Raw genomic sequence first — 21,327 nt, 5'->3', positions numbered from 1 at the left:
CGTTTGCCGTGAATGCAGTCTCCGCAAACGCGGGAACATTGGCTTTATTTTGGCTCTACAGTTAATATTTGATGTAGTTGGCTCAGACCTATTTCAAGTGTTGAGGTATATTGAAATGTAAAGCAGTGTTGATGGACGTAGGTCCATTTAAATACTTGAATGTGCATGCAGGATATTGGAAGGCTGGAAATAGTTAGAGTCTGGGAAAGAAGAGATCAGACGTCCGAATTGAAAACGGTTAACAATCTTTATTACAATCATCACCCTTCGGTTGTGCCATTCAGATTCAATCGGGTGATTACCGATAAAAGGGCCAGTATGGCATACCGGTAAAACATGAGCCTATCATAATTAAAACAAAGATGGAAAGAAAACAGCCTAATACACCATTTATCATTACTGCATGAGAAATTAGCGAATGAACTTAAATGGGTGGTATAGCTTCAGTTCGGTGTGGCTTGAGGTAAACAGTCAAATGACTGGCTGGGACAGAGGGATACATCAATCAACTCCGGCTATAAGTGTGTCTGTCATTACACTTGTGTTAATTGCCTCCATCAAAGGGCGGGTGCACTGTTTTAGACACAGGAATTCTTTTTTGGTTGACGAACATGCCCAGGTATAGCCTACTTAAGTGATTCGTTTGATAAACATAACACATTAAAAGGTAGTACGCCTTTACTATTAGGCTCTTGATCTTCAGAAGTACCAGAATCTGCAATACAGCATATTTATATTTCAGGGAACGTATCCAATATGAATTATTTTCCACTTTTGCATATGTGATCTTTGAATATGGCTCATTACCTCCAGTGTAAAGTATATTATACAAGCATACAGTTGGGACATTACTGCTCTTGTCAAGGCTATCCATGGTTGGGATTTTGATCACTTGACTCAATTACTGGTTTAAGTTCCATGATCTCTCATACACTGTATGTTTTCTTGATGCTCTTTCAAGTTGGATGTGAATGTGAAACTCCTCCCACAGTCAGAGCAATGGTAGGGCTTCTCTCCTGTATGTGCTCTACGATGAAGAGTAAGATATTGCGACATATTGAAGTGTTTCCCGCAATCAGGACAGGAGTATTGCTTCTCTCCAGTATGCACCTTCTCGTGTTTGACATTTCCTAGTTGAGAGAATCCCAACCCACACTCAGTGCAGCGGTATGGTTTTCTCCAGTATGAACTCGCTTATTTACTAGTAATACACTTAATGTTGCAAAACACATCCCACACTCGGAGCAATGAAAGGGCTTCTCTCCGCTGTGCATTTTTTGATGTGATCTTAAACCTGAAGCTTGGGCGAAACGCTTCCCCCAGTCAGAGCAGTGATATGGCTTCTCTCCAGTGTGTATCCTCTAGTGTGTTCATGGAGATACATTTCTTCCCACAGTCAGAGCAGTAGTGGGGTTTTTCACCTGTGTACATGCTGGTGTCTTTTTAGGTTACTGAGCCGAGAGAATGATTTCCCACAGTCAGGACAGTGATAAGGTTTTTCTCCTGTGTGCAACTGCTTGTGTGCTGCTAAGGAATTGCGGTGTGCAAATTTCTTGTCACAGTAAGAACAGTGATAAGGTTTTTCTCCAGTGTGTATGCGCTTGTGACTGATTAGGCTTCCTGAGGTAACACACCTTTTCCCACAGTCAGAGCAGCCATACGTCTTCTCTCCTGTATGTAACATCTGATGTGATTTAAGAGCACTGAAATTTTTCCCACATTCAGTGCAGTGATAATGTTTCTCCCTAGTATGTATCTGCTGGTGTCTTGTTAAATGTGCTAATCGAGAAAATCTATGCCCACAGTCAGAACAGTAATATGGTTTCTCTCCAGTATGTACTCTCTGATGCTTCGCCATATTTCCTGCTTGAGAGAAGCTCTTATTGCAGTCAGAGCAGTGGTAAGGTTTTTCTCCCGTATGAACTCTGTTGTGGATTTTTAATCCAATTGATGTTTTGAAACTCTTTCCACAGTCCGAGCAGGGGTAAGGGCTGTCTCCTGTATGTATACGCTTGTGTACATGCAGGCCTGATAAACCACTGAATCTCTTCCCACACTGGGAGCAGGGGTATGGCTTCTCTCCTGTATGTACAAGCTCGTGTCTTTTCAGGAATGAGAAACATACAAATTTCTTCCCACATTGAGAGCAGTTGATCGGTTTCTTGGCTTTGGTTTTCTGATGTTGTTTGGCTTCTCCTGAGGCAGAGTGAGGTTTGGGTCTTTCTTCTGTTGAAATGAGAGACTGGGGTAACACAACAGCCACACATACCAACCAAACACTTGCACAGGATTTCAGCAAAAACCTGGGTTTATGAAATGGCTATGAATCCATTTGTAATTCCAGAATTGTGGCATGTTGCATATTTGAAAATATCCTTAAAGTGCACAGAGCCAATGTTCCCTCTAAGCTGCGCGTAGCTCCCGGGACTGCAGCGCAGAAGAAATATCAGCCCGTGCAGAGAAGAACAAGATTGAACTTCATTCAACTTTCTAGAGTTTACCCCTTAGTTAACGTTTCCCTTTACTGTGGGAATTGTGATCGAATCAACGCAATATTAGCCACTTTCAATGCAACATACCGAAACAAAACTCGATGCAAGAAATGTTGTTGTGGGCAGAACGCATCGGAGTAGGATTCTATTGCATCTATCGACACACACCGGTGCGGCATAAGGCCTATATGCAAATAAACCATTTCCATATACGCATCTGTGCCGTTCATTTTGAACTGGACTGTGTTTACCACAGTAGCCTACTTGACCATTGTCTGAAACTAACTCAAAGCAGATACAGCCTCAGTGTTTCAATTAAACACACTGGAAGTTGCACAGAGTTTTCACAGCGTTCAAGTTTGCACTCAGCAGACCTGAAATTTGCGCAGTGCTGAAGAAAAGTAGAGGGAGGACGAGATGAGTTGGATAACAAAGCAAGAACTATCATGTTCAGTACCGGTCAAAAGTTTACACACCTACCCATTCCAGGGTTTCTTTTTTTAAACAATTTTCCTCATTGTCGAATAATAGTGAAGACATCAAAACTATGAAATGACACATGGAATCATGTACTTGTTGGCTGCTTTTGCCTGGTACTGTATCGTCCTTTATGTGCAATTAGTGAAAGCATTATAAGATTAAGTATTCTTTTAGCATTAGCATATGTGCCTCTGTAGGTACAGTGTGGCAATATTTGAATACAGTGAGGCAATATTTGAAATATTTAGCATTAGCGTTACATATGCACAGAATGAGTTAATAGTTTCCTTGTTTTTGAGATATCAATAACATATTTAGTGTGGTTCATCTTAGGGATGTCTGTGATAGCGATGACAAGTTGATAGGCACTGTGGAGTGAATTTAGTGGTTTAAATGGACACGTAAAATCAGATTATTTTTTTGATTGGTCAATAAAATCAGTCATCTTTTGAATCCGTTCGCCTTTCCCAAACTAAGTTAAGACATGTACCATGGGCATACATTTTAAATGTGGTGTCATTTGGTCCTGTGGTTCATTAGAATAAGATTTTTTTACAAGTTTTTTTTAGCATAAAAGCATATGTGCTAACATGCATCTACTGGTATAGTGGCCATCAATGCATCAACAAGATTTTCTCAAACCCTTTCGGGACTATTGTAATGAGAAGATTTGATTCTTTTAAACAGCATTATAGTCCAAAAAGAGAATTGTTAATAGTTTCCTTATTTTTTTAAATGCCAAACTTAACATAGCGTCAAAGGCATTGCCATGATGAACTATGATAAACTGCATCTAATGTCTTTAATGAAGTGGCAGCTGCGTTCATATTGATCAAGGATGGGCAACTTTGATGGGGGTAGGGGCCACAAAAAAATAATTGGTATGGTCACATGAGATTGGTGGTTACTTAAGGCAAAAACTAAAGTAGGGTGGGTGGATGTCTAACCCGAACCTCTAGCAACCCAAAGGCAGTTGCATTCATATAGATCAAGGAAAGGCAACTTTGATGGGGGTGGGGGCCACGAAAAAAAATGTAACTCATGAGAGGCCGCAGGGTAGCCTAGTGGTTAGAGCGTTGGACTAGTAACCGAAAGGTTGCAAGATAGAATCCCCGAGCTGACAAGGTAAAAATCTGCCGTTCTACCCCTGAACAAGGCAGTTAAACCTATGGCTGGGGGTAGTATTGAGTAGCTTGGATGAATAAGGTGCCCAGAGTAAACTGCCTGCTACTCAGGCCCAGAAGCTAAGATATGCATATTATTAGTAGATTTGGATAAAAAACACTCCGAAGTTTCTAAAATTGTTTGAATGATGTCTGTGAGTATAACATAACTCATATGGCAGGCAAAAACCTGAGAAAAAATCCGAACAGGAAGTGGGAAATCTGAGGTTTGTAGGTTTGCCTATCCAATATACAGTGTCTATGGGCTTCCAGTATACCGTGTCTAAGGCTTCCACTAGATGTCAACAGTCTTTAGAACCTTGTTTGATGCTTCTAATGTGAAAGATTGAGGAATGAGAGCTGATTGAGTCAGGGGTCTGGCAGAGTGTCACGAGCTCACTCAGGCGCGCCCCCGTGAGAGTTAGCTGCATTTCTACAGACAAAGGAATTCTAGGGTTGAAACATTATTTAAGATTTATGTTTAAAACATCCTAAAGATTGATTCTATACATCGTTTGACATGTTTCTACGAACTGTAATGGAATTGTTTTACTTTTCGTCTGGCCCACGCGTCATGAATTTGGATTTTGGAATTAAACGCGTGAACAAAAAGGAGGTATTTGGACATATTATGGACTTTATCGAACAAAACAAACATTTATTGTGGTACTGGGATTCCTCGGAGTGCATTATGATGAAGATCATCAAAGGTAAGTGAATATCTATAATGCTATTTCTGACTTCTGTTGATTCCAGAACATGGTGGGTATCTGTATGACTTGTTTTTGTGTCTGAGTGCTGTACTCAGATTATTGCATGGTGTGCTTTTTCCGTGAAGTTTTTTTGAAATCTGACACAGCGGTTGCATTAAACTTCTCCTTATCTAAAGTTCCATGTAAAACACTTGTATCTTTTATCAATGTTTTATGAGTATTTCTGTAAATTGATTTGGCTCTCTGCAAAATCACCGGATGTTTTGGAATCAAAACATTACTGAACGTAACGCGCCAATGTGAACTGAGATTTTTGGATATAAATATGAACTTTATCGAACAAAACATACAGTGGAGCAAAAAAGTATTTAGTCAGCCACCAATTGTGCAAGTTCTCCTACTTAAAATTGATGAGAGGCCTGTAATTTTCATCATAGGTACACTTCAACTATGACACACAAAATGAGACAAATCCAGAAAATCACATTGTAGGATTTTTAATGAATTTATTTGCAAATTATGGTGGAAAATAAGTATTTGGTCACCTACAAACAAGCAAGATTTCTGGCTCTCACAGACCTCTGGCTCCTCTGTCCTCCACTCGTTACCTGTATTAATGGCACCTGTTTGAACTTGTTATCAGTATAAAAGACACCTGTCCACAACATCAAACAGCCACACTCCAAACTCCACTATGGCCAAGACCAAAGAGCTGTCAAAGGACACCAGAAACAAAATTGTAGACCTGCACCAGGCTGGGAAGACTGAATCTGCAATAGGTAAGCAGCTTGGTTTGAAGAAATCAACTGTGGGAGCAATTATTAGGAAATGGAAGACATACAAGACCACTGATAATCTCCCTCGATCTGGGGCTCCACGCAAGATCTCACCCCGTGGGGTCAAAATGATCACAAGAGCGGTGAGCAAAAATCGCAGAACCACACGGGGGGACCTAGTGAATGACCTGCAGAGAGCTGGGACCAAAGTAACAAAGCCTACCATCAGTAACACACTACGCTGCCAGGGACTCAAATCCTGCAGTGCCAGACGTGTCCCCCTGCTTAAACCAGTATATGTCCAGGCCCGTCTGAAGTTTGCTAGAGAGCATTTGGATGATCCAGAAGAAGATTGGGAGAATGTCATATGGTCAGATTAAACCAAAATAGAACTATTTGATAAAAACTCAACTCGTTGTGTTTGGAGGACAAAGAATGCTGAGTTGCATCCAAAGAACACCATACCTACTGTGAAGCATGGGGGTGGAAACATCATGCTTTGGGGCTGTTTTTCTGCAAAGGGACCAGGCCGACTGATCCGTGTAAAGGAAAGAATGAATGGGGCCATGTATCGTGAGATTTTGAGTGAAAACATCCTTCCATCAGCAAGGGCATTGAAGATGAAACGTGACTGGGTCTTTCAGCATGACAATGATCCCAAACACACTGCCCGGGCAACGAAGGAGTGGCTTCGTAAGAAGCCTTTCAAGGTCCTGGAGTGGCCTAGCCAGTCTCCAGATCTCAACCCCATAGAAAATATTTGGAGGGAGTTGAAAGTCTGTTGCCCAGCAACAGCCCCAAAACATCACTGCTCTCGAGGAGATCTGCATGGAGGAATGGGCCAAAATACCAGTAACAGTGTGTGAAAACCTTGTGAAGACTTACAGAAAATGTTTGACCTCTGTCATTGCCAACAAAGGGTATATAACAAAGTATTGAGAAACTTTTGTTATTGACCAAATACTTATTTTCCACCATAATTTGCAAATACATTCATTAAAAATCCTACAATGTGATTTTCTGGTACTTTTTTTCTCATTTTGTCTGTCATAGTTGAAGTGTACCTATGATGAAAATTACAGGCCTTATCTTTTTAATTGGGGGAACTTGCACAATTGGTGGCTGACTAAATACTTTTTTGCCCCACTGTAAATGCCATTTATATAAATCATACGTATTATTATCATACAATACTACACTTTAATTCCCATTAAATGTTTACATGTATAATTCGTTTATTGTAGGAAGGCTGTTTTTTAAATGTATTTGTTTTAGAAAATGTTTTCAGTAAGTTTCTCTCTGCTTAACCCCATGCCTCACCGACACACATGCTCACGCATACACACACACACACCCACAGACAGAGACAGAGCATGATATTTCATTAAAAGGTCAATTACACTTTAAAACCCTTTATTTCCCCATTAACATATTACTATTATTAAAAGTTACCATGCAATATTAAACTATACCTGTTAGTTTTTTTTACTAAACCTTTATAAATATCATACATATCACACATTACTACAAAATATATATTTTAAATGTATAATTACTTTCAAATGTTGGAAAGACAGATCTTTTCATGTCTTAGAAAAGAAGACCTCTGGAAGGGTTCTCTCTCTCTCTCATAACCTGACACCAGGCCTCACACACACACACACCCCAAGGGGGGCGAGAGACAGCGATTTCATTGATTGACGGTAAATCGCAATACACCTAGAATTGGTCTAGGAGCCATTTTTTTCTGTAGTTTTCTGTGGTTTATATGTGTTAGACTTGTCATAGGACAAGTCTAACACCTGCTTATACTCATCCATACCTACCCCGGAAATGACTTTTTCATATACACGATCCCTAAACAGCAGATCCATAAGTTCACTGCAACATTGTCCCACCGTTTCACATTTTCTTTCAGTTCAAAAAGGTCACAACACAATCACCAGGACAGCTTTATTGCAAACACATGCGTTACCCAAAACAGCTGCACTATCAGGTTACATAAGCACTCACTCGATAGCGTGAAAACATCTGGACAGGATGGAAATAGCATGAAAACATCTGGACAGGATGGAAAGAGCATGAAAACATCTGGACAGGATGGAAATAGCGTGAGAACATCCAGACAGGATGTACATAAATGGACATAACCACGTGACACATAAAATAGGTCATCAATCACTTACGGACACATGTCGTCTATTGTATTCTAATGCTTCTAATTAAAAACATTTATGGTGAAAGTTTTCTTCCCCAAACTCATGCGCTGCTTATGTATGCCAGTTAGGCTCTACACCCCTTGTAAAGCGGATTAATGTGTTACATTTTAAGAAGTTATTTGGCCACTTTAGTTGTGATACAAGCCTTGTCAAAACATATAGGCCTATGGGCTAGGCTACATGAAGTGTGCGACTATGATTAGAAAAAGTTGCAAAAAAATACTTTGTTTCTTGGCTTACGCTTGGCATCATTCCCAAGTGATAATCTACTGTGCATTCAGAAAGTATTCAGAACCCTTGACTTTTTCACGTTACAGCCTTAATTTAAAATAGATTAATTAAATAAAACAGCAATCAGCAAGCTACACACAATACCCCATAATGACAAAGTCAAAACAGGTTTAGAAATTTGTGCAAATTTATTAAAAATAAAAAACAGATACCTTATTCATATAGGTATTCAGACCCTTTGCTATGAGACTTGAAATTAAGCTCAGGTGCATCCTGTGTCCATTGATCAACCTTGACGTTTATACATGTAAGGGTTTTCTTCCTCTTCATCTGAAGAGGAGAGACGAGAAGGATCGGAGGACCAATATGCGGCGTGGTAAGTGTCCATGGTTCTTTTAATAAGAAAATCTCAACATGAACACAACTGATACAAAAACAATAAACGTAGAACGAACGAAAACAGTACCATGTGGTGAAAAGCACAGACACGGAAACAAACACCCACAAACAAACAGTGAAACCCAGGCTACCTAAGTATGATTCTCAATCAGAGACAACTAATGACACCTGCCTCTGATTGAGAACCATATTTGGCCGAAACATACAAATCCCCAAATCATAGAAAAACAAACACAGACTGCCCACCCCAACTCACGCCCTGACCATACTAAATAATGACAAAACAACAGAAATAAAGGTCAGTACGTGACAATACAACTTAATTGGAGTCCACCTGTGGCAAATTCAGTTGGTGGGACATGATCTGGAAAGGCACACACCTGTCTATATAAGGTCCCTTAGTTGACAGTGCATGTCAGAGCAAAAACCAAACCATGAGATTGAAGGAATTGTCTATAGAGCTCCGAGACAGGATTGTGTCGAGGGCACAGATCTGGGGAAGGGTACCAAAAAAATGATTTGGCATTGAAGGTCCCCAAGAACACCATGGACTCCATCATTCTTAAATGGAAGAAGTTTGGAACCACCAAGACTCTTGCTAGAGCTGGCCATCCGACCAAACTGAAAAATCGGTGGAGAAGGGCCTTGGTCAGGGAGGTGACCAAGAACCCGATGGTCACTCTGACAGAGCTCGAGAGTTCCTCTGTGGAGAGGGGAGAACATTCCAAAAGGACAACCATCTCTGCACCACTATACCAATCAGGCCTTTATGGTACAGTGGCCAGATGGAAGCTACTCCTCAGTAAAAGGCACATGACAGCCCGCTTGCAGTTTGCCAAAAGGCACCTAAAGACTTTGACCATGAGAAACAAGATTCTCTCGTCTGATGAAACCAAGATTAAACCCTTTGGCCTGAATGCCAAGCATCACATCTGGAGGAAACCTTGCACCATCCCTACAGTGAAGCATGGTGGTGGCAGCATCATGCTGTGGGGATGTTTTTCAGTGGCAGGGACTGGGAAACTCACCAGGATCGAGGCAAAGATGGATGGGGCAAAGTACAAAGAGATCCTTGATGAAAACCTGCTCCAGGGCACTCAGGACCTCAGACTGGGGGGCGAAGGTTCACCTTCCAACACGACAACGAACCTAAGCACACAGCCAAGACACACAGCCAAGAAACACAGCCAACGCAGGAGACAAGTCTTAGGAGACAAGAGCGTGCAGAGCTGTCATCAAGGCAAAGGATGGCTATTTGAAGAATCTCAAATGTGAAATATATTTTGATTTAACACGTTTTTGGTTACTACATGATTCCGTATGTGTTATTTTGTAGTTTGGATGTCTTCACTATTATTCTACAATGTAAAAATAGTAAATAATAAAGAAAAACCCTTGAATAAGTAGGTGTTCTAAGACTTTTGACCAGTACTGTATGTGTGAAATTGGTTTTGATTTAGAATGGACCATTATCATTCACCTGTCTGGAAACGGGGTAAAAAATACATGTCATCACTGCACTCAAATAACGAATGGAGGACCCTATTCCCGTGGTTCATTTTCATGCCAGCAAGGTAGGATATACTCATGTTGTAAAGAGAAGCAATGCGCTTAATTATGGAAAGTGGAGAAATAAATATAGTAGGCCTAGCCTATAGAAAGCTGATGGGATCCTTTTTAACAGAAGTCATCACTCTGTTTAGTCCACAATTGCATAGCCTATAGAAATGTCGTGCAACTTGAGCTCATAGGCTCTCATGTAGTGTTTGATTAGATTTCCAATCACATTTGAATTTATGTCAGAGTGATTTAGAGGGACAATAGAGTGCTGAGCACCAGGCAGTTATCAAGTGTGGTAGGCTACTAATTACCATCAGCAGCATCAGAGCTTAGAGAAGCCTAATTACCATGACTAAACGGTCACGTGGAATTTGGTGTGTGAGTGATCTATTATTTAAGTGTGTAATATTACTCTCTCAATGTATAACATTCCACTCAATGTATACCAAAGTAACAAAAATTGAATGTTTCATACTGCAACAGTTATGAAAGACAATGACATCCAATTTTTAGGCAATTATTAATATTATGTGTTACATAGTGTGCATCTGTAAAAACTTTATGTAATAGATCCTCTCTCTCTCTCTCTGGCTATGAAAAAGACAAGACTGTCAAAGCTGTTGAAGGATGAGGACCAAGGTGCAGTGTGGTGAGTGTACATTTTCTTTATTTTAAGCAAAATGACGCCAAACAATACAATAAACACTACAAAAACAAACCGTGACATTGACAAGCAAAGTGCTCTAAACAGAGACAACCTCCCACACACACAGGTGGGAAAAGGGTATTTAAGTATGGTTCCCAATCAGAGACAACGATGGACAGCTGTCCCTGATTGAGAACCATACCCGGCCAAACACAAAGAAATAGAAAACATAGAACACAAAACATAGAATGCCCACCCCAACTCATGCCCTGACCAAACCAAAACAGAGACATAAAAAGGATCTCTAAGGTCAGGGCGTGACAAAGACATGACATTGATTCCTGTTGATCATTTGGTCTGGTTATTATATGACCATGATGGTTATCTACGAAGGTTGGAACATCTTGAATAGCAATAAGGGGCACATGTACACTTAAATGTCCACTCAGCATAGCCCTCGGAGCATGGTTCCTCTCTAGTTTTAATCCTAGGTTTTTGACTTCTAGGGAGTGTTTCCTAGACTGTGCCTCGGCATATGCATTGATGGGTCTTAGATTTTTAGGCTGGGTATTGTGGTGGAATATTGACTCAGAAATATAACACTCTTACTAGAACTTGTGAATTCAAAATAGACTTTATTACAAATGTAACAAAGCCGAGCCCCTCCATGGAAAATACTAAATTCTTATATCACAGAGTCCTGCCTTTATAGTATTCTGTCTCTGCATAATGTATAAAGTCCCCTCCCTCTATATGTAAAATAGCTTCCCTTGACCTTTCTCCATCATGATCTTTTCATTTCAGTTCTTGATTGTTAATGCCCACATTTGACACCTGTATAGGTTATAATGGCAGCGGGACCCTGGTCCTATATGTTCCATTCCTTATATAGCCATTCTGTCTTAGCTCTTCAAAGTGGACAATCTAAATACTGCCTGCTAATATTGGAGTCATGCACTAGATGACATCATTTCTGCATCCGGCCAATGCTTGATGTTTCCTCAGCATAGCAACTGCACCTAGTTACATTGAATAATCTCCCACAGTATCTGTAAAACACTTTGGGACAACTGCTGATGCAAAAAAAATGAATTTTAATAAATACAGGAAACTAGCAATTGCCGTACCAAGCAGTGATGCAACCAGTCAGGAAACTAAAAAGATTTGGCATGGGTCCTGAGATCCTCAAAAAGTTCTACAGCTGCAACATCGAGAGCATCCTGACTGGTTGCATCACTGCATGGTATGGCAATTTATCGGCCTCCGACCGCAAGGCACTACAGAGGGTAGTGCGTACGGCCCAGTACATCACTGGGGCAAAGCTGCCTGCCACCCAGGACCTCTACACCAGGCGTGTCAGAGGATGGCCCTAAAAATGGTCAAAGACCCCAGCCACACCAGTCATAGACTGTTCTCTCTACTACCGCATGGCAAGCGGTACCGGAGTGCCAAGTCTAGGACAAAAAGGCTTCTCAACAGTTTTTACCCCCAAGCCATAAGACTCCTGAACAGGTAATCAAATGGCTACCCGGACTATTTGCATTGTGTGCCCCCCCCCCTCCCCAACCCCTGTTTTACGCTGCTGCTACTCTCAATTTATCATATATGCACAGTCAGTTTAACTATACATTCATGGACATATATGTACATGCTACCTCAATTGGCCAAACCAACCAGTGCCCCCACACATTGGCTAACTGGGCTATCTGCATTGTGTCCCGCCACCCACCACCCGCCAACCCCCCTTTACGCTACTGCTACTCTCTGTTCATCATGTATGCATAGTCACTTTAACCATATTTCCATGTACATTCTACCTCAACCAGCCTGACTAACCGGTGTCTGTATGTAGCCTCGCTACTTTTATAGCCTCGCTACTGTATTTTTCACTGTCTTCTTAGTGTTGTTTTTATTTCTTAACCTACCTATTGTTCACATAATACCTTTTTTTGCACTGTTGGTTAGAGCCTGTAAGTAAGCATTTCACTGCTGTATTCGGCGCACGTGACAAATAAACTTGATTTGATTCATGCTGTTCTGTGCTGATGGCTGTTGGAGACGGCAGCGGCAGTTGAGTGAGATGGGCCCTGCCTCTGGGAGCCTGACTGCTTGTGACATGATGAGAGAGTGGAAGAGGGCCTTCCTGTAAGATATTTTGTGCTACAAACATACTTCTATTTGAAGAGGTTTTTGACCATTCAGGGAACTACTATCAAACAGTCACGAAATCATAAAAAATGATTGTCTACACAAAAGAATGTGAATTTGGTCAAAAAAAACATTTTTGTTGACAAGTTATATGCATGAAAATAAAGATGCTTTAAAATATGTGACATTTTGGAGAGATTTTTGGACAGTATAGGGGCCTCCTAGGCCTTGTTATGGATACATGTCTATTTAGATAGGTTGGTATAAGATATCTGCTCCATTTTTGGCTCCCATGTTGACAAGATGTTGGGGAATCACTGGAGGGAAATATACATCTCAATAAACATAATAGGTGTTTTGTTACATTTCAGTCTTCTGTGAAATATTTCAAGTGTCATATTGGGATGCAAACTCAAAAATGTAAACTATATCTGACATGTTACTGTTTTCTTCTTTTTTAAGCCCCTGACCATGTGTGTGAGGTGTATACAGGATGTACATAAATGGGCATAAACAGGTGGCACAGAAAATAAAAATATTGACATTTAGGAATTGAAAATGCATCTAAAAATATTTTGTTGTGTCTTTTTTTGAGCCTTTATTTAACTAGGCAAGTCAGTTAATTAAGAACAAATTCTTATTTTCAATGACGGCCTAGGAACAGTGGGTTTAACTGCCTGTTCAGGGGCAGATCGACAGATTTGTACCTTGTCAACTCGGGGGTTTGAACTTGCAGCCTTCCAACGCTCTAACCACTAGGCTACCCTGCCGCCGTCTACGGAATACATAAACAAAATGTTTTTGTTTTGTTTAAATATGTGTATAAAGTATAGTTGCCTGTACAGTAAGTAAATGTAAGAAATCCAGAAAGCATGAAAAAATGTTTTTATAATGTCTAAAATAAAATATATGCATGTAATATTTATTTGTCTGTACAGTAAGTAACGTAAATGCAGAAGCAATAAGAATTGTAAATGATAGAACACATCAAATTAATGTGAACATGAGGACACAAAGGAGAGTTTTAATTAAAATATCATCTTTTAATACATTTTTAATGCTGAAAAAATCTAAGTATGGCAAATCCAATTTGGGAAAATGGCCTGGTGGACAAAAATGAAAAATAGTTAACATCCTTGCTACTTCAGCCATTTGCTATGTTAAAGTCAAATCACAGTTAATGATGAATGGATACAATTTGGAAGGATTTTCCAGAGTCATACCTCAGTAGGGTAGAGTGTCAGGTGGCACAACCATTGGTGCCATGAGGTCAAAGTGTGAAGAAGGGAGCAAGCCAGAGAGCTGTCTAGGAAGCAGTCCAGCCCCATGGCTTGGAGGCTTTGAGTTGGTCCCATCATTGTAATGCATTGTGGGGTATCTGCTGCCCCATAGACCTGTTGGCAGTGGGAAAGGTGTTAGCGAGGAGATCACCAGGGACATCTATGATTCGCTGACACAGTCTTGGTTAAACCACATGTGTTCTAAAGCAATATTCACCTGCTTTCATAGAGTAGGGATTCACTCCTTTGGGGACACTGCCAGTGTTCCCCTGATTTCCATGTGTCCCCATCGGTGGAGGTGGTGGTACACACTTCTTCTGTAAAACACATCAACACATTTTCCAAATTGTTGGTAATATTAGCACAGTTGAAATACAATGGTTGTTCACTGTTTTTAATTGAATTGAATTTAAGTGTGTACCTCAGCCTTGGGCTCAGTTTTGTTAACCCATCTGTGCAGAGTTGGATCCCAGACAATCTGAGGAAGAAGATATTAGCAATGTGAAGCAAGCCACAATTTATTTTTAATTTTTAAATCCACTCAATTGTCTCTACATAGAATATAGTGTTAATAACCAGTTCCTTACAGATCTGTCTTTGTCCTCAGGTAGATGAACCTCCTTCTTATTAGCTCTTCCACTCCCAAAGACCCAGCTGAGCCAGCCTCCACTGTTATTGTGAACAGCAGGGGTCTCGGGCTCAGCCACCGGCCGGCTGCCAGTCTCGCACTGAGGCTTGGCCTCGGAGTGTTCCGGCTTGGTGATGGACATCATAGCAGGATGCTCAACATATCTAAGTCGGACATCTGTAATAAGTGGGAGAAGTGAGGCCACTCTGCTCATGTCACCATACAGAACAATTACTAGCTGACAGGTAGGAACGTCTCGCTCTGATACTCTGTTTACAACCCAATCTTAACCTACACGCAGTCACAGGGATTACTGGGACGTTACTCCAGGACTCTGCCATCGCATTGATTTGGTTGCAAAATCAACAATTCCCTGCATATTATGTGAGGGCTTACAAATGTGACCAATCGCCAAACTATTTCTGCATAAAATAGTCACATCACAATATTATCGCATAGAACTGACCCATTACCACAGTACAAAAAGAGGGCTCGCAATTTCAACCAATCACCGCACATTTACTGTATAATATGGTTCAATCAAGCGACACGTCAACACAGTTTTTCCCCTTGTCAGCGCATTTTTGCAACAAATTGGACAAAACAATTGCACATTGCAATGCAAAATGTCATAATTGTCGCTGCAAAATCTAGCATATTTATTCGCAATATGAAAAAATCCATGTGAAATCCTGGAGAGATTTACGGGAGTATGAAAATGTATACACTCACTACTGTAAGTGTCTGCTAAATGACTAAAATGTAAAAGTAAAATGTAGCTAAACCTGTTTTATGTAGAAAATGCATGAAAGTATTACAGATATACACTCACATGAGCCGTACATTTAACCTATCACAACTTATTCTCACGCTATCACAATGGTCATTTCTTTACTAATTAGGTAAGGTTAAGTGACCTCTTCTCTTGGAATAGAAATCCACAGGTGGAGTACACGCTCCACCATCCCATTTCCACAGTGGTGCCACCATGGGGATGATGGGAGGTGGTTGTGGATGATTGTTTTCATTCTTCACAGGGACACTGGCTGTGAGGAGGATCTCCTCCCTCTCTGCAGGGACACTAGCCTTTGGGACGATCCCCTCCCTGTGCGCAGGGACGCTGGCCTTTGGGAAGATTCCCTTCCTCTGCGCAGTGACACTGGCCATCAGGTGGATCAACTCCCTCTGTGCAGGGATGCTGGCTGCTGAGAGAATCCCATCCCTCTGTGCTGGGACACTGGCTGTTCGGACATTCCCCTCCCTCTGTGGCGGGATGAGGCCTGATGCTCGGAGGATCTCCAACATCTCAGCAGGGACACTAGCCTTTGGGACGATCCCCTCCCTGTGTGCAGGGACGCTGACCATTGGGACAATTCCCTTCCTCTGCGCAGTGACACTGGCCATCAGGTGGATCAACTCCTTTTGTGCAGGAATGAGGCCTGATGCTCGGAGGATCTTCCCCTTTCGCATAGTGACAGTAGCTGCTGGAAGAATCCCCTCCCTCTGTGCAGGGACACTGGCTGTGAGGAGGATGTCCTCTCTCTCTTCAGGAATGAGGCCTGATGCTCGGAAGAACTCCTCCCTCTGCAGCAGGGACACTAGCCTGGCTGGGACAATCTGTGCAGGGGCACCTCCTCTGTGCAGGGGCACTGGCATCTCCTCCCTCTGTGCAGGGGCACTGGCTGTTTGGAGGATCTCCTCCCTCTGTGCAGGGGCACTGGCTGTTTGGAGGATCTCCTCCCTCTGTGCAGGGGCACTGGCTGTTTGGAGGATACCCTCCCTCTGTGACAGGATGAGGCCTGATGCTCGGAGCATCTCCTCCCTCTGTGACGGGATGAGGCCTGATGCTCGGAGGATCTCCTCCCTCTGCACAGCAACTTCGGCTGCTGTGATGATCTGCAGGTATAAATAGAGCATAAATTAATTCCCTAAAAAATCCACCACTTGGAATCTATAACATCATTGACACATACACTGAGTGTATTAAACATTAAGAACAACTTCTCCTTCCGTGACATAGACAAATCAGGTGAAAGCTATAATCCCTGATTGATGTGAATTGTTAAATCTTCTTCTCAGTGTAGATGAAGGGGAGGAGACAAGTTAAAGAATGATTTTTAGACAATTGAGACATGGATTGTGTATGTGTGTCATTCAGAGGGTGAATGGGCAAGACCAAAGATTTAAGTCCCTTTGAACAGAGTATGGTAGTATGTGCCAGGCGCACCGGTTTGGGTCAAGAATATTGTCAGTTTTCCCTAGTATCAAAATGGTCCACCACCTACTCAATAGGAAGGTGTTCTTAATGTTTTGTTCACTCAGTGTAGATCAATCCCTAGCATATACTTCCATTTGCATGTGTACTGATACTGTAAATACACAAATTATATTAATGTTATCTACAATATATTAGAATACTATAATACCGTATAATACTATAATACCGTAAGCCTCCCTGCTGCAGGGGCATTTCCTCCTACAATTTTGAGCTGATTTTGTGTTTGGAACGGCACTGTTACTACAGGAGATGATGCTATCATAAAGCATTTGATGTAAGTATGTAGGACAATTACCCATAATGCTCACTGACTGAACATTCAAAATTAAAATGGCAATTATTGACGCATTCACATGCTTTCGGAAACTTGGAACCTCAGAGTTAAAATGAATGTACGTTATTAGCGTAGAGCTTCCTACTGGTTGATTCTGATACTTCACAAGTGGGAAACCTGAAATCCTCATTCCATAACGAGTTAGCGAGTCAGAGAGTCAGAAATGTCGGAATTTTCGAGTTCCGACTTGAAGGGCCTTCTATGATGTAGGGCAGGTCAGTAACCAAATTATTTTACTGTCCCCAGTCGCACACAGACTTTTATGGTAACACAAGTTGCCACCGGTGAATTCAAAATGAGTAGCCTAACAATTATTTACGTGGCCCCAGGTACATTTGCAACCAAATTGTTTTTCTGCGAGAAATCAATAATAGTTACACAAATAGGGTAACCGTGAGCAATTGGCATGTGAGCAATGAGCAAGATAACCATTGACGGGAAGTTGACAATAGCTTATTATTAGTGTAAATAAATTGTATTTCTATGGTTGCAGTCCTCAAAGATTGAATTGCGTTGAATTGAATTAATCAGATCCAATGATTTACCGCCCGTAGGGTGGGGTAAAGCTAGTCATCATTATTATAATCACCATCTCAATCATTATAACCATACCATCATAGACTTATTCTTCTGTATCTGAGACTCATCTGACACTACCTTAGATATGGCAGTCTGCAACTCAATACACTGCCCCTGCATGGTATTCAGCGTCCCCTGCATGTGGTTAATCGACTGCTTAACATCGTTCAGCAGGATCTGAATCTCAAGCCTGCAGGAAATCAGGTGGTTCAACATACTGAGATGACGAGAGGCTTCAGACCATGCCCATTGGACCATCTTTAGGATTCTTTCCCACTTAACACCAATCTTATTAGGAATGTAACTTTGTGCAGAAGATGTTACTATAGTGTTATTTAGAAGAAAAAAAGTGTACTTTGTCAGGCGCCAAAAGGATGACGGGATGTCTCCCTGCTCCAGTGAGCTCTGCTGGCAGGTCTTGCTCACTGTTGGGAGGAACGGGAGCCAAATTAGAGGAAAAATATCTATGGTTGTTCAACAATGAAACATTCATGGCATAATGGGATTTGTCCTTCCCTGTGAAAAGAATAACAGCAGCTGGGGTTTACTTTCTCACTTTTAGATAATGTAATACAATCTTTAAACCCATCAGAAGTGTAGTGCTTACCTCCATGAAAATATTCAGCCCTGTTATTTTGGGCTGCATTGTCCCAATGTTGACCACTAGTTCCAACTTGTGATGAGAGGGTCTTGATGAAACGATCAAGTCAACATTTTGTTAGACATTTCAGAGATAGCATTAACAATTGTACATGAGACAGTGCTTCCAGATATTGAGGTATCTTCCTTCTGAGGTATGTAAAAAAAATCTGGTGTGTGAGTACTCACATGAAAGGTATCCATGATTCTTGATTAAGCCAATCATGTATGTGATTACCATCCTATGGGTCAGGAGCAGGAATTATAGCTACACAGCTTTCAGGCAACTTTATGTCTTGGGCCTAGATGAGTAATTGAAATACAAGAAGTATTGTGAATTTGTGATGCATAATTGTCAAAACAACTAACTAACTCTTACGATAAATCACTTGACGTGAGTAACTTGAATTGCCGGAGATAGCTATTATATATTCTGACCTAGACACTGACTTGTGCAATGCCTAATGCATAATCTATGCATGTTATATAGCAAAGGGTCTCAGAGTCCAAAAACAGCATTGGCCATTGGACTGCTCAGTCAAAACAACAAACTTTTACGATTAATCACTTGACTGGAGTAACTTGAGTTCGGAACTAAAACATTGAAAGTAGGCTATAGCTTGACTCATATCCTTACCTTGGACAAGCGTATCTAAAAGGCCTATCCAGTCGTGCGTGAAGATACCTTTAGGCTGATAAAAGCGCGGGACGGTTTGAGACACGCTCGGTATTGTGAATCTGTCACACTGATATAAAAGCACGTTTTCATTTATAATTTACACTGTAGAATGACCTGCAGGCCAATCAGAATCGAGTTTTAAACAATACCGTGGGTTCCATGGAACGTCACAAACATATTCGGCCACTTGCGTCACAGATTGCATTCACTGAACATGGGGTTTAATAGCTATATTGGCTATATGTACATTATATGCACATCGTATTGTATTGAGATTACATTTACTGCCCCACTGAAACTATCTAGCCTAATCCTATGAGGATCATATGTCAAATGTCAGAATCATGGCACATGAAAACATAATGAAATTGACTGCAGATTATAAAATTCACTGTGACACAACAAACCCACTGGGCATCAATGTTGTTTCCATGTAATTTCAATGAAATTACGTTGAACCAACGTCGAATAAAAATTGAATTGATGTATGTGCCCATTGGGAAGTGATCCATTCGAAATTATTGAATACATACAGTATTATAAAGAAAGACGTAAAAAATTTGAATCGGAAATACCTTTGAAAAAGTCTAATTTTACGTAGGTAAAATGTATGTACGCATTACTGTAAATCGTTTTGGATGAAAACGTCTGCTTTCAAATCTGACTCTCACACATATTTACAATCTCGCGATGTTTATTTCTGGCGCTCTCACGTTTGAGGGATTTTGTTTAGTAAATGATGCGTTGGAGAGCTCCATGAAATCAGCGACATTAACGGTTCCAAATCGAGCAAAAAGCTTCAAATTAAAAGTCCATCGTTCACAAATTGTGGTATATTTTCTGTTTCAAGATGCGTTCTGTTAAGTTTCTCTGATCTCTGAAAAGTAATTTAGGTTTTCAATATTCTTTATTAAATAATATCTGGAATAATAGTTTAATTTCCATTCCACTAGATGGCACTATCCCCTATGCTACTCCCTGTCAGGGGTCTGAGGATTCTGAAACAAAATAGTTTAGGTTCTTGAAACGCATCGTTGCGTTGGTAGATGTGCTGTACATTGTTATAAACACTTATTACACTGCTATAGACTTTTATTATCAATGTCACTCCCTGTTATAAACACATATTACAGTATAAATGATGATCCTGTGTAGAGCATGCCGATCCCACCACAAGGGTTGTGGGTTCGATTCCCGGGGAAACCCATATGTAAAATGTATGTGCAAATGACTGTAAGTCGCTTTGGATGAAAGCATCTGCTAAATGGCATATATTATGATTACGTTGTTTAAACAACAGACATACAATGTGAAAGTCTATTGCTTTTTCAAATGAATATTTGTGTTGGAACTTGACATCAGTTGGAAAGGCAGCACATGTATCTGTTGAATTACTACCTGATTCAAAAGTAGTGGACAGAAATGTGGGTATACTATAATACAAGTAAAAAATAAAACGATGACAAGCACATCTTGTTCTTTTTGAATTGAGGTTTTATTAAGTCAGGGTAGCTTGGTGATCATGGCTACGTGTAACAGCATTGAGGTCCCCTCTGGAAACAGAACTGAATTGAGTATAACTAAACCAATACACCCTCAATTATACAGACACACAGCAATGTAGTGCTGCTGACCTGGGTTCCAGACCCACTAGGGGAGTCACCCTGCAGACCCACTAAGGGGCGGCACGTAGCCTCAACTTTAGATCACTGGGCCAGTTACCGAAAGGTTGCTGGCTCAAATACCGGAGCCGACAAAGTGGGAAAATAAGGCACTTGTGGGTGTCTCAGAGGGAGTTGGGATATGCAAAAAAAAAACAATTGTGTGTAAGTTAAAATGCTCCATCATTCTTGTCAATGCAGGTTCGTAGTGTTGTAATACTGTTGTAATACTGTAGCTACTATTTGACTGGAGTTGGGTCCTGCCGTACATACCTACACGTACGCTACGGTCACAAGACGCAGGCCTCCTAATTGTCCCTAGAATTTCTAAGCAAACAGCTGGAGGCAGGGCTTTCTCCTATAGAGCTCCATTTTTATGGAACAGTCTGCCTACCCATGTCAGAGACGCAAACTCGGTCTCA

The 21,327-nt window shown here is 41.0% G+C and overlaps 1 protein-coding gene and 1 long non-coding RNA gene across 4 annotated transcripts; both read right to left on the bottom strand.

The window, feature by feature from the left end:
• Positions 1–1,417: 1,417 nt before the first annotated feature.
• LOC112255732 (zinc finger protein 485) lies at positions 1,418–16,391 on the bottom strand. The gene is made up of 5 exons (XM_024428585.2): positions 15,653–16,391; positions 14,695–14,912; positions 14,529–14,585; positions 14,325–14,424; positions 1,418–2,226 (listed from the first exon to the last, which is right to left on the bottom strand). The coding sequence occupies exons 1-5, from the start codon at positions 16,389–16,391 to the stop codon at positions 1,418–1,420; spliced, it is 1,923 nt and encodes a 640-aa protein (XP_024284353.2).
• Positions 16,392–16,537: 146 nt separating this feature from the next.
• Positions 16,538–19,991, bottom strand: LOC112257126. Of its 3 annotated transcripts, none has more exons than XR_006083891.1 (5): positions 19,203–19,991; positions 18,755–18,867; positions 18,534–18,615; positions 18,282–18,351; positions 16,538–16,631 (listed from the first exon to the last, which is right to left on the bottom strand). It is a non-coding gene; the product is annotated as an uncharacterized LOC112257126 (long non-coding RNA). The 3 variants fall into 3 exon arrangements; XR_006083890.1 differs by lacking the exon at positions 16,538–16,631 and adding an exon at positions 17,693–18,116; XR_006083889.1 differs by lacking the exon at positions 16,538–16,631 and having other exon boundaries at positions 17,693–18,351.
• Between the last annotated feature and the right edge of the window lie 1,336 nt (positions 19,992–21,327).

The sequence above is a fragment of the Oncorhynchus tshawytscha genome, linkage group LG08 (assembly GCF_018296145.1).
Source record: "Oncorhynchus tshawytscha isolate Ot180627B linkage group LG08, Otsh_v2.0, whole genome shotgun sequence".
NCBI classification, from domain to species: domain Eukaryota; kingdom Metazoa; phylum Chordata; class Actinopteri; order Salmoniformes; family Salmonidae; genus Oncorhynchus; species Oncorhynchus tshawytscha.
Note: the sequence above shows the minus strand (reverse complement) of the source record. Positions and strands in the feature narration are given on the sequence as shown.